This window comes from Seriola dumerili, unplaced genomic scaffold, assembly GCF_002260705.1.
Source record: "Seriola dumerili isolate Sdu_G_001 unplaced genomic scaffold, Sdu_1.0 BDQW01000073.1, whole genome shotgun sequence".
NCBI classification, from domain to species: domain Eukaryota; kingdom Metazoa; phylum Chordata; class Actinopteri; order Carangiformes; family Carangidae; genus Seriola; species Seriola dumerili.
In genome coordinates this window covers 2789473-2802448 of record NW_019174328.1, presented here as the reverse complement: position 1 = coordinate 2802448, position 12976 = coordinate 2789473, and the positions used below count along the sequence as shown (strand labels likewise).

At 39.8% G+C, this 12976-nt stretch overlaps 1 protein-coding gene across 1 annotated transcript; it reads left to right on the top strand.

Annotated features, from left to right (window-relative positions):
* Positions 1–920: 920 nt before the first annotated feature.
* ccnj (cyclin J) lies at positions 921–3724 on the top strand. The gene is made up of 5 exons (XM_022743930.1): positions 921–992; positions 1706–1916; positions 1994–2293; positions 2902–3061; positions 3376–3724. Exons 1-5 carry the CDS (start codon positions 924–926, stop codon positions 3722–3724), a joined length of 1089 nt encoding a protein of 362 aa, XP_022599651.1. The 5' UTR covers positions 921–923.
* Positions 3725–12976: the final 9252 nt, after the last annotated feature.

Sequence of the window (12976 nt, the reverse complement as noted above, 5' to 3'; positions counted from 1 at the left end):
GTTCATAAATCAGAATTTTTCCATTCCCTTTTATTGGGTATTGGCTGCATCTGGCTGCCGGCAATCTATGCAGCGATTGGATATTGACAGTTGTTATACTCACTTGTAATTGGCTGCGTCCTGTGTGCTCTATCAGTCCCAGCGATGGAATGATGCTTTCAAGTGCTTATAGGAAAAATTCTCACTCACAGAAGTTGCCTCTGAGAGACAATAGAAATTCGGACTTAGATATTAGGCTAGTTGCTAAAAACATTCTACCAAGGCGTTCATTCGTGTAGGTTTCCAATTTCAAAAGTGGATCAAGGCTGCATGAACCTGTTTTTAGTCTGTTTTAAGCGAATAGGCAAGATGAAAACATAATAAGATATGATATATAATGTAGCCTTGTATCAAAAGGGTGGTTAAAAATCCAACCTATTTTACCACCATTTTTTGTGCTTTTCACCTTTATTGGGTTTTCCGCTGTTTGTTCATGCGCTCGGAAACATGAAGTTAGTGTTTCCGGTAGCACTTGAAGGTAACAGTACCGTTTGCTGAACTCGTGCTGAGCTGACTACAACACTACAACAATGAGTGTAGCCAAGCATGTTCGGCTAGTTTGAATTGAAGTTTACTTCAGTGAAACTGCCCGTAACATTCACCATATGTGCTCGTTGGGTGAGTCTCCACTTTTGAACCGTCAACATTAACATTTTTAATTTCTTAGATTAGAGAAAACACAATGAACGACAGGCGATCGATCACGGTGCCCCGTCCTGATCCGCCACCGTGAACAGCTATGTGGGTGTTGCATGACACCCACACCGAGTTTAAAAGTGTCATTGTGCATCGGATACTGTTTTTTTCCATGGGCAGAACATCCTCAGCACCAGGTATTAGCTGATTGTTATTGCCTCTCACAGGTTTCCAAAGCGCTTTATTAAATGGAGCTGGAGGACCAATGGTGGAGAGGACAACTGGCAGCAGATATTTACCAAGCGCTACGGTACAAAGTGAGTGGGACACAATAATTTGGTGATGGCTGCCAAAACAGAAAAAAAATGTTAGCCATGAGTTGTTGTTTTTTTAATCTTGTGTTTTTTTTAAATCAAATTTATGCATAAAAGTTTGTCTTTGTTTCATGTATTTTTATTCATTTGTTTGTATTTTATCGTCTCGTCATCCCCTGTTAAATCTGAGTTCTATGTGTTGGATATCTGTGTTTTCGCATATCTGTGTTTGTTTGTGTTAGATAGGAGATTTTAAAGGTAGATACCAATGAAAAATCTGATGATATATTGATATATGTCCATTTTTCAAATAACATAACATACACAAACATTTTTAATAAAGGATCTTTTCAGTTTTTAAATTTATATATAAGAACTGTCCATGCAATCTATAACCAGAAGGTGATTTTGCACTTGTCTTTGCTCTCCAGACAGAACTGTGTAATGGAGATATTGTCTCTGAATTATGTCAAGCACATTTTTGTATTTTGTTACTTACCAGGCGACACATGCTGATATCAGTATATCTGTGATGATCTAATAATGGCCCAGACCAATTTGTCAGTCTGGCTCTAATGTGTGCATTTGTATTAAGTATATTTTTGCAAAGTGTTTTGTGTATACATATTATTATAACAGATTATAACTGAACTAGAATTTAATGGCCATCCAGTTTGTGTGCTCTGAGATCTCAAACACAATATGTTCTCTAACAGGAGCTCAAGTTGCCATCCTACAAAGGCCAGTCCCCTCAGCTGAACTTGAGACGATACTTTGCAGACCTCATCGCCATCGTCAGCAACCGCTTCAGGCTGTGTCCTGCTGCCAGACACCTGGCCGTCTACCTGCTGGACCTCTTCATGGACCGCTATGATGTCACAGTGCAGCAGCTTCACATGGTCTCACTCTCATGTCTTCTGTTGGCCAGTAAGTGTCACTGACTCCGACTAATCAGTGTGCATTGAGGTTATGTTTTGTGACCCTTCAAATATTCCTCTCTGCAGGTAAATTTGAGGAAAGGGAGGATCGGGTTCCAAAGCTGGAGATCCTGAACAATCTGGGCTGCATGAGTTCCATGAACCTGGTCCTGACCAAGCAGGGTTTATTACACATGGAGCTGCTCCTGCTGGAAACCTTCCAGTGGAACCTGTACCTGCCCACAGCTGCTCACTTCATAGAATACTGCCTGTCCATAGCTGTCCATGAGGGAGACCTCCATGATGGCTGGCCTATGACCTGCCTGGAGAAGACTAAACTATACATGGCCAAGTATGCTGATTATTTCCTGGAGGTTTCCCTGCAAGGTAAGTTGTTTTTTTTAATGGTATTTGGACTTTCAGGTCTCATAGGTGATCAAAAGACCTATAGTAGACCTATAGTATTCACTGAAGCAGTTCACATTGGTCCCAAAATTGGAGAAAAGTTTGAGTTTAAATCAAAAGACATTATTCAGATTTGACATTGGTTTAATTCTCACCCTCTCACAGCTCTCATTTGATATAGCACTCTTGTTGTAGCTGTTTGGTTGGCTGTCTTTCTGTGGCAGGGAGACAATGAGTGTAGCAGCTGCTTCAACAACCCACAAATTACTAAACCAGAGTAAAGTTACTAGAGTCTGGACAGCAATACAAAGCAAAAATCCACAACTACACATCCAGAGAGCAGTTACTGCCGTTTTTTGGTTTTTAGCTCTGTTTTGTAGTTACAGAAAATGTTATATGTTCTTTTCATGAAACGTTTTATGGCTTAATAATATTTTATATGGTAAAACGAACATCAGAAAGTCAGATTCTGGCCTCTTCTCCATTCTGACAAAATATGAAGTAACATTGCATTTTTTTCCTTTACAGAGGAGTACAGTTTCTCGCTGCATGTGGTGATGGATCGCTGTTTTTTTTCTTTCTCCCCTCAGATCATGTGTTTTTGTGTTTTGCCCCCTCACTGGTGGCTGCTGCGTGTGTGGCCGCCTCCCGCCTCATCCTCCACCTGTCCCCCACGTGGCCACCCCGCCTGCAGCACCTCACAGGCTACACATGGGAGAACCTCGTCCCGTGTGCTGAGAAGCTACTCATGTGCGTATCCGTGTGTGTGGCTCAGATAACGCTGAATTCCATACTGTTGATCAAAATGACTATAGTCAACAGGGACAATTAGAGACATGGAGTTTATCTTGGTGAGCGTGATACAGATAGATGCCGACGACTCCCAGTACATGCTGACACACGCAGCACAGTGACAGTAGGATCTCACACACAGTAGGAGCAGACAGTAGCCTAAACATTTCACGCTACACATTCAACTAGAGACACAAGTCAGTGCTCTTCCTGTAGCACTGGATGTTTTCATTAATCAACAGTGCCACTCTTTGTCCGTTTTTCTTACTCAGTGCACATGACAGTGATGTCAAAGAGGCCAACAAGCAGAAGTGCCAGCAGCCCGGCCAGCAGCAGCAGCAGCAGCAGCAGCAGCAGCAGATGGTGTACCACAGTTCAGGCCAGACAGCCACTGTGGCCCAGTACCTGCACCGGCCTGGCGTGCAGTATCCTCAGCAGGCTAACCAAAGGCCTGCCTCCTACCTCAGCCACTCCACCACCGGCCTGCAGGCTCCGAACGGCCCCCAGCACGGCAGCACCCAGGCCATCACCGCCTCACTGGATCCAAAGTCCAACATCACCAACAGGGCTTACCAAGTCAGCATGCACTACACCTGCGCCGCGCCGTGCTTTGACAGATGATGGATTTCTTCATTTGTGGGGAGGAAGAGAAAAGAGGTGGCGATGTGTTTCTCTTGAACACAACAGAATACACTGAAGGGAAAAGCGTGTTTTTAATTTGAAGAGACTTGATGAGATTGGTGCAGCACTTTGAACCATAAGGTGTACGCAACGTGCAATATGGATACTCTGCTGTAATTTTCTGTGGAGAGCCTTCGTGAGGATTTTTTTTTTTTTCAAGATGTTTGAGATATCAGGAGTGAATGTTGCTGTGAGCTGATTAGAGGCAGAGTTTGCACCACTGTACCGACTAGTGTTACTGTATAATTTAGCTACAGACCAAAAGTCTTGTATTTAATTAAGCCAAAGTACCTCAGAAGTATTGAACATATTTACCTTGTGCCTAGAGTCTTCATGACTATTACTATGCTAAGTTAAAAGGGCAGTAACGAAAGGGATTTACGTGGGTTTGTGGTTGAGATAAGAAAGCACAGTTTGTTTGGGTGTTCTGTACCTTGAGTTTTTTTTTTTTTTTTTTTTTTTTTTTTTTTTTGATGAGTGTCATTTGTAAAACTAGGAAAGAAAATACTCCTCTAGATGTCACAATTTATTTGCGTAATTGTTGCTCTTCTGTACACAGAGGATTTCAGTCAGTGCTGTGCACTCCTATGATGATAGTTTTAAATTAAATACAAATCTGTGTTAGTTGAACTGAAATATCTCTCTATTTTCTTTCTTTGATATGTCATGATATTAGCTAAAATAGGTTCTGGTTTAAAATTTGATCTTATAATTGCTGTATCAAAATCCTTAGACATGGGTGATTGAGGACAACACCATGCATCAACTTTTTTAGTGTCTGTGGGAGAAAACAAACGTCTTTTTAGTCAAGTATTTGTACAATTTTTAGGCATTTCCATTTTCTGCCATGTTCTACCTGTACTCCAACAATTCAGAGGGAAATATTCTTTTCATTCAACTACATTCATCTGATTGTTGGAATTAGGTTAACATTGTGCACAGTGCAGTCTATTGCTGGATCCTAAAGTCTTAATTTCTTAAAACAAGTGAAAAAATCTGTCACAGAAGAGTGATAATTTCATCTTGTTTTAACAGAAGTCAACTAGCTGAATTTTTTTTTTTTTGATATTACACTGATAACATCCATGTAATTTGACTAAAGTAAAACCTTAAATGTAGGACTTTAACATCTAGTAAAGAGCATTTTCACATTGTGTTATTGTTACTTCTACTTTAGTTAAGAATCAGTGTACTTTTTCCACCACTGGCTGAAGTTCAGAGGCTTCAAGCATATTTTTGACCCACAGTGACACGATGTGTATGTGTAGACGAGTGAGTCACAAAAAATATCCTGACCTCTCATATCAACTGATTGCATAATCATCAGTATTTACAAGGATTGGGAAACATGAAACGAAATGAATCAACTATATTTGACTGAAATAGAAATATCAAGAACAGACCTGTTTCTGTTTTTGACATGAAAGTCACAAAACGTCCCCACTGCAGTGGCAGCGAACCCAGAAGCAATTTTGGATTTGACATATTGGCTGGTCCTCAACTCAGCAGTGAGAGCAGCCAGTTAATAAAAAATGAGATGTCCAGACAAGCAATAAGCCAATCCAGTGAAAGTAAGGGTGCCCAAGAGGGTAAGGTGCTGACCATGAACTGCAACTGAAACATTCTGAGTGCACATTTTTATTGCATGTCATTCCCCATTTCTCTCTTCCTTCATTTTCTGTCACTTTCTCTATCAAATAAAAGTATAAACTGTCCAAAAAGTAATGCATCATGGGTAAAAGATGAAAGGGGAAAAAAATATATAAATGCAGAACCGAGGCTCCAGTACAGCTTCAGTGCTCCTTGGAATAGATCAGGGGTCTCCAACCTTGCTGAGAGCTCCTCATGTCTTATTTTACTGGTTACATTTATTCACATATTGAACACTCAAACTGATCTCCAAACCAGATGAAGAAGATCATTTAACAAGTCATCAAATATGACCTGAACACAAAGACATGATGACACCACTGCAAATAAACATCCATAAATCTGCTTAGAAATCAGTGGAAAAAGAAGCCCCTCAACTCTCAGTGATCCAGTGAGAGTTGTCACTGAATCCAATGGTATATAACAAACAGGAAAGTTGAAATAGCTCATTCGCTACACTTCATTTTCCAAAATGTAAACAAACATGGTCAAAAAAAAAAAAAGAGTTGAAGTTGAAGCCACAGCTTGACTCACTTCATCCATGGCAACATATTTCCTGTTTGTTGGAAAAGTTTAGATCATATCTGTTCTGGTCTCAGAAGAGTTGCTACTGCATGTCACCTAGGGCAGATCTGATGTAAACAAACTCGACAGCGTAACTCAATTGACTGACAACTGACAAATAATGATTTGGTGTTGAAAACTCAAACCATTCACTGATCGTTTGAACGTGTATGAATACATCTGCATTAATTATGTTTCTGTACTCATTCCTTTAAATGTCTCCCTTGGTTTTAATTTGTCACAATAACAGTTTGTTGAGTATAAGTATGGTAATGTATGGTGACTTTAAAAACTCAGACCCCCAGACTCCTGAGCAGTGTCTTTCCTAAAGCCATTCACACTCTCAATCAACGTACAAAATAAAAAAAAAAAGTGCAATCATTACTGTGGACTGTGCAATCTGAAGACTAGCACTTTATATTTATTGTTTTTATTTGTTTTTTGTTTTTTTTGTTGGTTTTAACTGTGTGATATATTTTGTGCAATGTGTTCTTCTTAACTTGCATGCACCAATCAGGTGTAGCATTTTCAATTTCATTGTATTTTGAATACAATGAAAATAAAGGCTTTCTATTCTATTCTATTCTACTCTGAGGAACCTTTTTGCTCTGTTTGTACTCGATACTGAGCCAAACACATAACACAGCCACCAGTCAATAACTCTTTATACTGTTTGTGATCTATACACTCTGTGCAGTAAGTGATTCACACAGTAAATATACAGTATATACCATCGTTAACAGCTTATGTCCTGTGACAAGTCAACCCACAGTCTGCAGAGGGCAGTATGTGTCACATTTCTGATGAGGCTTTTCTTCTCTGTGGCTTTGCAGCTCATGTGTGCTGAAAGATAAGCTCTGACATTAAACTCAGTGATGTCATTAACATGTCAGCAGTCTATGTGTTTCAATATTTCTGATACGCTGCTCCTGCACATACAATATTGCCTCTTAAAAATCATCAAAATAAGCTTTTGTTCTCAAGAGATAAGTCAAAGTTGCACAGTTAATTTATCTTATTTCAGTGAATAGGATTGGTCAGTCAAAGCTTGGGAAAGGAGAAGCTAAATATTTATTCTAGTGTATCAGAATTGTACCTCTGGGGTGAACCGCATGCCTCACTCTCCTGGACATCAGAGGACAACTTTAGACACAAAGTCATTCTCTGCTTTGTTACATAAACTCCAAATGACTTTGTTTTCCTTCCACTTCAGTGTTTTGTTATTTGCCTCTGACTCTGGACTCGTGGCTATACTTAGGGTCAGGGTCTTGAGAGATCTTAATTAAAATCAGTTCCTGTTATAAAACAATGTGGTCTAGCGCCAAGTAAACCTTTGATGCAGTCCTGATTCTTACATGTCATGATGTGGCAGACTCACTAAAATAGCATTTCCGTTCTGGGAATATAAGCTGCAGAGTTTCCTGTGGAGGAGGAAGCAGAGTGATGAATATAGTGACGAGGACTGAAGTCGTCACGCTGCTTATGATTCGCTGCCGCCCCCCGCCCAGACACATTGGATATCAGCTCAGAAGCCAAACCAGTAGGTGGACCAAGATTTATGATGTCAACCAGGCAGCTACACCGCTCTTCTCTGCTTTTTTTCACCGCCTTATTTGTTCACCAAGTCCTCCTCTGTCTGGGTAGAGAAGCCACTTATCCACACACCTTTCAAAATACCTATTGGCCCTGTGTTCATGCTTTTGTCAGTCAAAAGAGTCCAGTGTGTAGTCAAGAGGATGACCACCAGGCAGCATGGGAAACTTGAAATCTCAAAACCATATGAGTTTTTTTTTTTTTTTTCATTTACATTTCCAGACAAAGTTCAGGAGACAAGCTGTAAAAGGAAGGAGTTCAATGACTTTCACATGCTTTTCTGTGGTTGCTCAAATGTTTTATGTGAAAAACCCAACCACCCACCCACCCATCTGTTGCACTAAAAAACAAGCACTAGCATAGTTTAGCAAATTGTATTTCCCACATTCAAAATGTACATATATGAGTGTAATATTCAGTGTGATGTCATCCTCTGGTGAGTCAGGGTGACCTCTGAAAGAGCTTGTGTGGTTTATCTTGGTGCCAGTGTTCAGCAAGCCAATGAACCGTCCAGTCACAGATGAAAAGAGAAAACTGAAACAGTGATAAAATGATTGGTCATACTGACAGGAGCTAGAACCTTGTCTAAACTTAGGTACACAACACACACACCTCCATTACTGTAATTCCAAGTATCATTAGCAATGGAAATACTGCAACTGCAACTGCACAGTTTAAATCTCTCTATTCATAAAACACTTCGCGAAATCTTGATTGACAGGCCCTGGAGATACAGCCAGTCTGATGGAGTCTAAGATGTTGACCTGGCACTAGATATGAAGACTGGAGGTGGATGGTGTGGAGGACGGTTGCAGCACTATGCACTGAATGACAGCTGACAGCAGGAGAGAGGAGAACAGATTTTAAAGTTTGACAGCGACAATGTAATTGGCTGGTTGAGATCATAACGAAATCTGATTGGTTACTGGAAAGCACCTGAAGTTAGCTGATCACAAGAAGTGGAATGAGAGCGGGAAAGAGCAAGAGAGAGTTGTGAAGGACTGAGGCATAAAGATATTCTTCCTGATTGAACTTTATAGACTGAAATAGGAGGGGACCTAAAATTAACCCCTGTGGACACCACAGATATGTGAGGATATATAGACTATATGGAAAAGAGTTTTATCTGAAAGATACAAATTCTCTCATTTGAACTCCAGTGCAGGGATAATAACACAAAGAGTGAATTCTGCACTAAAAAGACAGTAACTGGAAGATGTGGAAGATACTCACTTAATTTTACTAACTGCTAACTGCTTTACTAATTTCTGAGGCCTCGATTTATCTTATAAATGCTGCATTTAAGCCCAAGAGGTTTATAGTTAAACATTAGTGGTGAATTAGTGACCTGTATAACAGCTGTGTCTCTTTAACCAGACTGGGGGTGTGACATCAGTTGTGGGGAAACCATGTTTTTTAATTGATTCAAATTGAAGAAGCAAAGATGACGCTAGAGAAATAGAAGGAACAACAGAATAAGAAATAACAAAAAACTGGACATATTTCTTCCTCAAATGGAATAATGGGTGATGCTCCGACACAGACACACTGGAGGCAGTCTGACTTATCAAGCTATTCTACTGTGAAACTGCTCCCTCAGGGCCTCCAGGTGAAAGCTCACGTTTCTCTGTCTCTGTTCACAAGACAACAACAACGGGAGATGGGTGCAAGGACTGATCCAAGGCTCACTTTGGTACATTACAGGTGCCAACACACTTGGTGTTTTGCTTTGCTATCGCTAAAACACCCTTTCTCTCGTGGAGAGATAATTATAGAGATGACAATAACAAAACCATTTACGTCATTTTAGCTATGACAAATAATGCCTGTGTTCACACAAGAGTGATTACTTCTCCCAGTGCCACTAATGCTGGAGTATTTAAAATAGTAACTTTATGTTTGGTTTCATCTTGGATTATTTTTTGGATAATCCTGACAATGAAAGATTGAAAACATACATAATGACTCCTCAGATTTGTAATAAAATATCCGATTAAACCCTTAGTTAGTCAGTCAGTGGGTCAGTCAGTCAGTCAGTCAGTCATTTAGTCAGTTAGTTAGTTAGTTAGTGAATTAGTTAGTTAGCAGGTGACAGCAGGTTTTTCAATGTTTAGGTTTATAAAGACCTTTTAATCTCACAAGAGGTGAAGTTAATTAATGATGTGTTGTCAACAAGTCAGAGTGGGACATTTGACTAAAACAGATGAACTGCACTGTCTCCAGTTCAGACAGATTGCTGGACTATCGCTGTCTAAAAGAGAAACACACACAGACGACATCCCTGGACTTTTGGGGGTCTGCATATTGAAGATCTAACTTTGAGGTCACTGTCAGAAATGGACTGCTATACTATACCATCAAAGAAGCCTTGTCTTGTAATACCATAGGCTATCTAAGTATTATAGAGAGTTCACTGGTGTGATTTTGATGTAATAGTGTTACATGGGACAGCTTAGTCACAGATTAAACAGGGATCACATCAGGACTTCCATCACATTTTCATGCAGCAGAGACTGATGCATCCTCCTCCTCCACATTCATCAGCTCTTTACATACAAAGAGCCTCATGAAAATCATATTGTCCACTCTATGAAGGAGGATTAATAAACCTATTACATAGATTGAGGTGATTTACTGAGTTAAAAGCTTTGAAAATATATTTTCTGTCATTACATTATGTCAAAATCTTTCTTTTTCACTTAGTTTTAATGATCTATTTGCCTTCTAAAGGCAGGTGGCACAAATACAGTAAGAGCCAGTATGAATATGTGAGTGAGGTTTCAACAGTGTATTCAGATGAGATGAAGAGGCCTGATAGGTCATACAATACACAGCAAGATACTGTTTCTATAGTGATAGAAACTTTTGCAGCTATAATTTAGATGTTTTATGACCAGATCCATCATATTTTTCATAAGACAGATCCGTCTCTTTCTCTCTTTTTCCACTTATCTGCAGGTATTCCTGAGGAAAATCTGCCTCGGGCATCTGAGCAAATACTCAAGTTATAATTTTCTCCAAATAAAACTCATCATGTCATTTACGCACAATGTTATTGTGAAGCTTTGTCTGTTTTTAGATATATTTTTTTTAGCTGTTTCTGGATTCTGTTGCCCAATTAACTGACATCAGGAGGTGAAACAGTGTCAGTTCAGATTGAAACACAGTGAGCATCATTGTCAGTTCTAAAATAAATGTGCTCAATATTCATGTGTTATTGCGAGGTGTTGAAAGGAGGGTGGTGGGTGACATTAAGCCCAGCTATGCTCAAGTCGAGCTGCTACATCTCAATATTGCAGTGTTTAAGTCATGTCTGGGACATGGACATGTTCTAATTTTACTTAAATATAAGCAAAATAATCCTACTAATGTCTGTCTGTCCTTTGATTTTCTTGACAACCTCTCATCTAATCAACTTCAAACTTGACGGATGCATTGCTTAGAACAAGTAAACAGTAACACATGTAAAAACAAAGACAGTGGTGAAGTTATGAAAAACTAGCATATGCAGATGAGTATAGGGGGACATTAAGAATTGCTGAAGATGATACAGGTGAAAAGGGGGAGGCTGTGCTGTGGTGCAAAAAATGTATTAATGTGCTTGAAAAGGGTTTTGCAGGAGAGATCACAGAATAAGGTTTTCAGTGTGACCAAGACTTCAAGATAAAATCATCAAAAATCTTGCCATGGCAAAAAACAGGCTTACCCTTGTTGAGCTATCAGTGGCATCTTAATAGAGTAGTGGTCCCAAGAACTCAACTCATGTTCGTCAACAACCAAAACCTGGTCCTAAAAGCCAGCCTGCAGTGCATGGTGTGGCCACTAACATCAGACCATCAATTGCTGTCAAACCCCCCCGACTAGAGCCACTGATCCAAAGGTGACCCTGCAGGTGGGAAAAGCTCAAAATTGGAAAACCAGCAAGGTTGAAACAGCTGCTACAGAGGGATATGAGGACAGCACACTGGCCAACTCGATTCAGAATGAAATTGTTGGCACTGGAGCGTCTGTATCCTTTGAAGACATTGCGGGACAGGATATGGCCAAGCAAGCACTCCAAGAGATTGTCATCCTACCTGCTTTAATGCCAGAGCTCTTTACTGGGCTGAGAGCTCAAGCAAGTGGTTTGCTTTTATTTGGACCATGCTGGCCAAAGCAGTCGAGTCAAATTCTTCAACATCAAAGCTGCCAGTTTGCCCTCTAAATAAGTGGGAGAAGGTGAGAAGCACTTTTTGCAGTTGCCAGAGAATTACGGACCTCTGTCATCTTTACTGATGAAGTGGAGCTTGCTTTGTCAAAGGAAGGAAAGAGGACACAATGCCTTGTTGGCTTTGATGGGGTGGAAGACAGGAGGAGATGATAGGGTGCTTGCAATGGGAGCAACCAACAGGCCTCAGGAGCTTGATGATGCAGCACTTGCAAGGCCCTGAAGAAGAAGAACTACGCAACTAAAGTTAATTAATAGAGGGCAGCACTTTGGCTCAATGGTTAGCAGTGTTGTCTCACAGCAGGAAAGTTGTGTTTTTCAGTCTACTGACCAGCTGCCTTCTCTCTGTATGGAGACTGCATGTTCTCTCCGTGCTTGCGTGGGTTTTCTTTGGGTGCTCCAGTTTCCTCCCACAAATTTTTCAATAAACAACATAAATGATGTAAAAAAAATTTGCATTTTAATTTTTGTCATGGTTCTCTTATCATTTACCGTCAAAGGTGCTGCTATGGTAAATGGGTCATGGATTATGGACACGTTTAAATTACACTTAAATACAACCAAAACAATGAATTGATAAATACAACCAACACCATGGGCTAAACATACTGGTTTCCTATTTAGAAAAGCATGTTGATCATTTAATAATACTTAATACTTTTGCATTGCCCCAAAGAGATAAAACAGGATTTAGTGGAATCTAAATGTGAGCACACATAGTACTCCAAACTGCAAAGCTCTGTGCTTATTTTAGATATTGCATAACAATGTTTCATAACCAACATTCTGCAAACAGACAGGATGCTCATTATGTGATAAAATCATTTCCAATTCAAACTCTATGCAACTACTCTGTGCAGTGATGCTTTCATACAGTGATGAACATTTAGATATTAGATGCAACTCTGTCAGCTCAAAACCTGCCCTTTGTTTCTCGTTTGGTGTTCATCCACTGTGTGATATTAGAGTGATCACATGTATGCAGTGTTCCCTCCTCCATATGACAGTTTTAGATTTTACATAATTATCAGTAAAATTATTTGGGATTTTTGCAGATCTGAAAAATGCGGTTTTCAAGATTTTAAACCTTGGTCTGTGAATTAAACAAACAGCTGCAAGAAGAAAAAAGGAATAAACCTTCAAACAACAGAGGTCATACTGTAGTACTGTGATAGTCC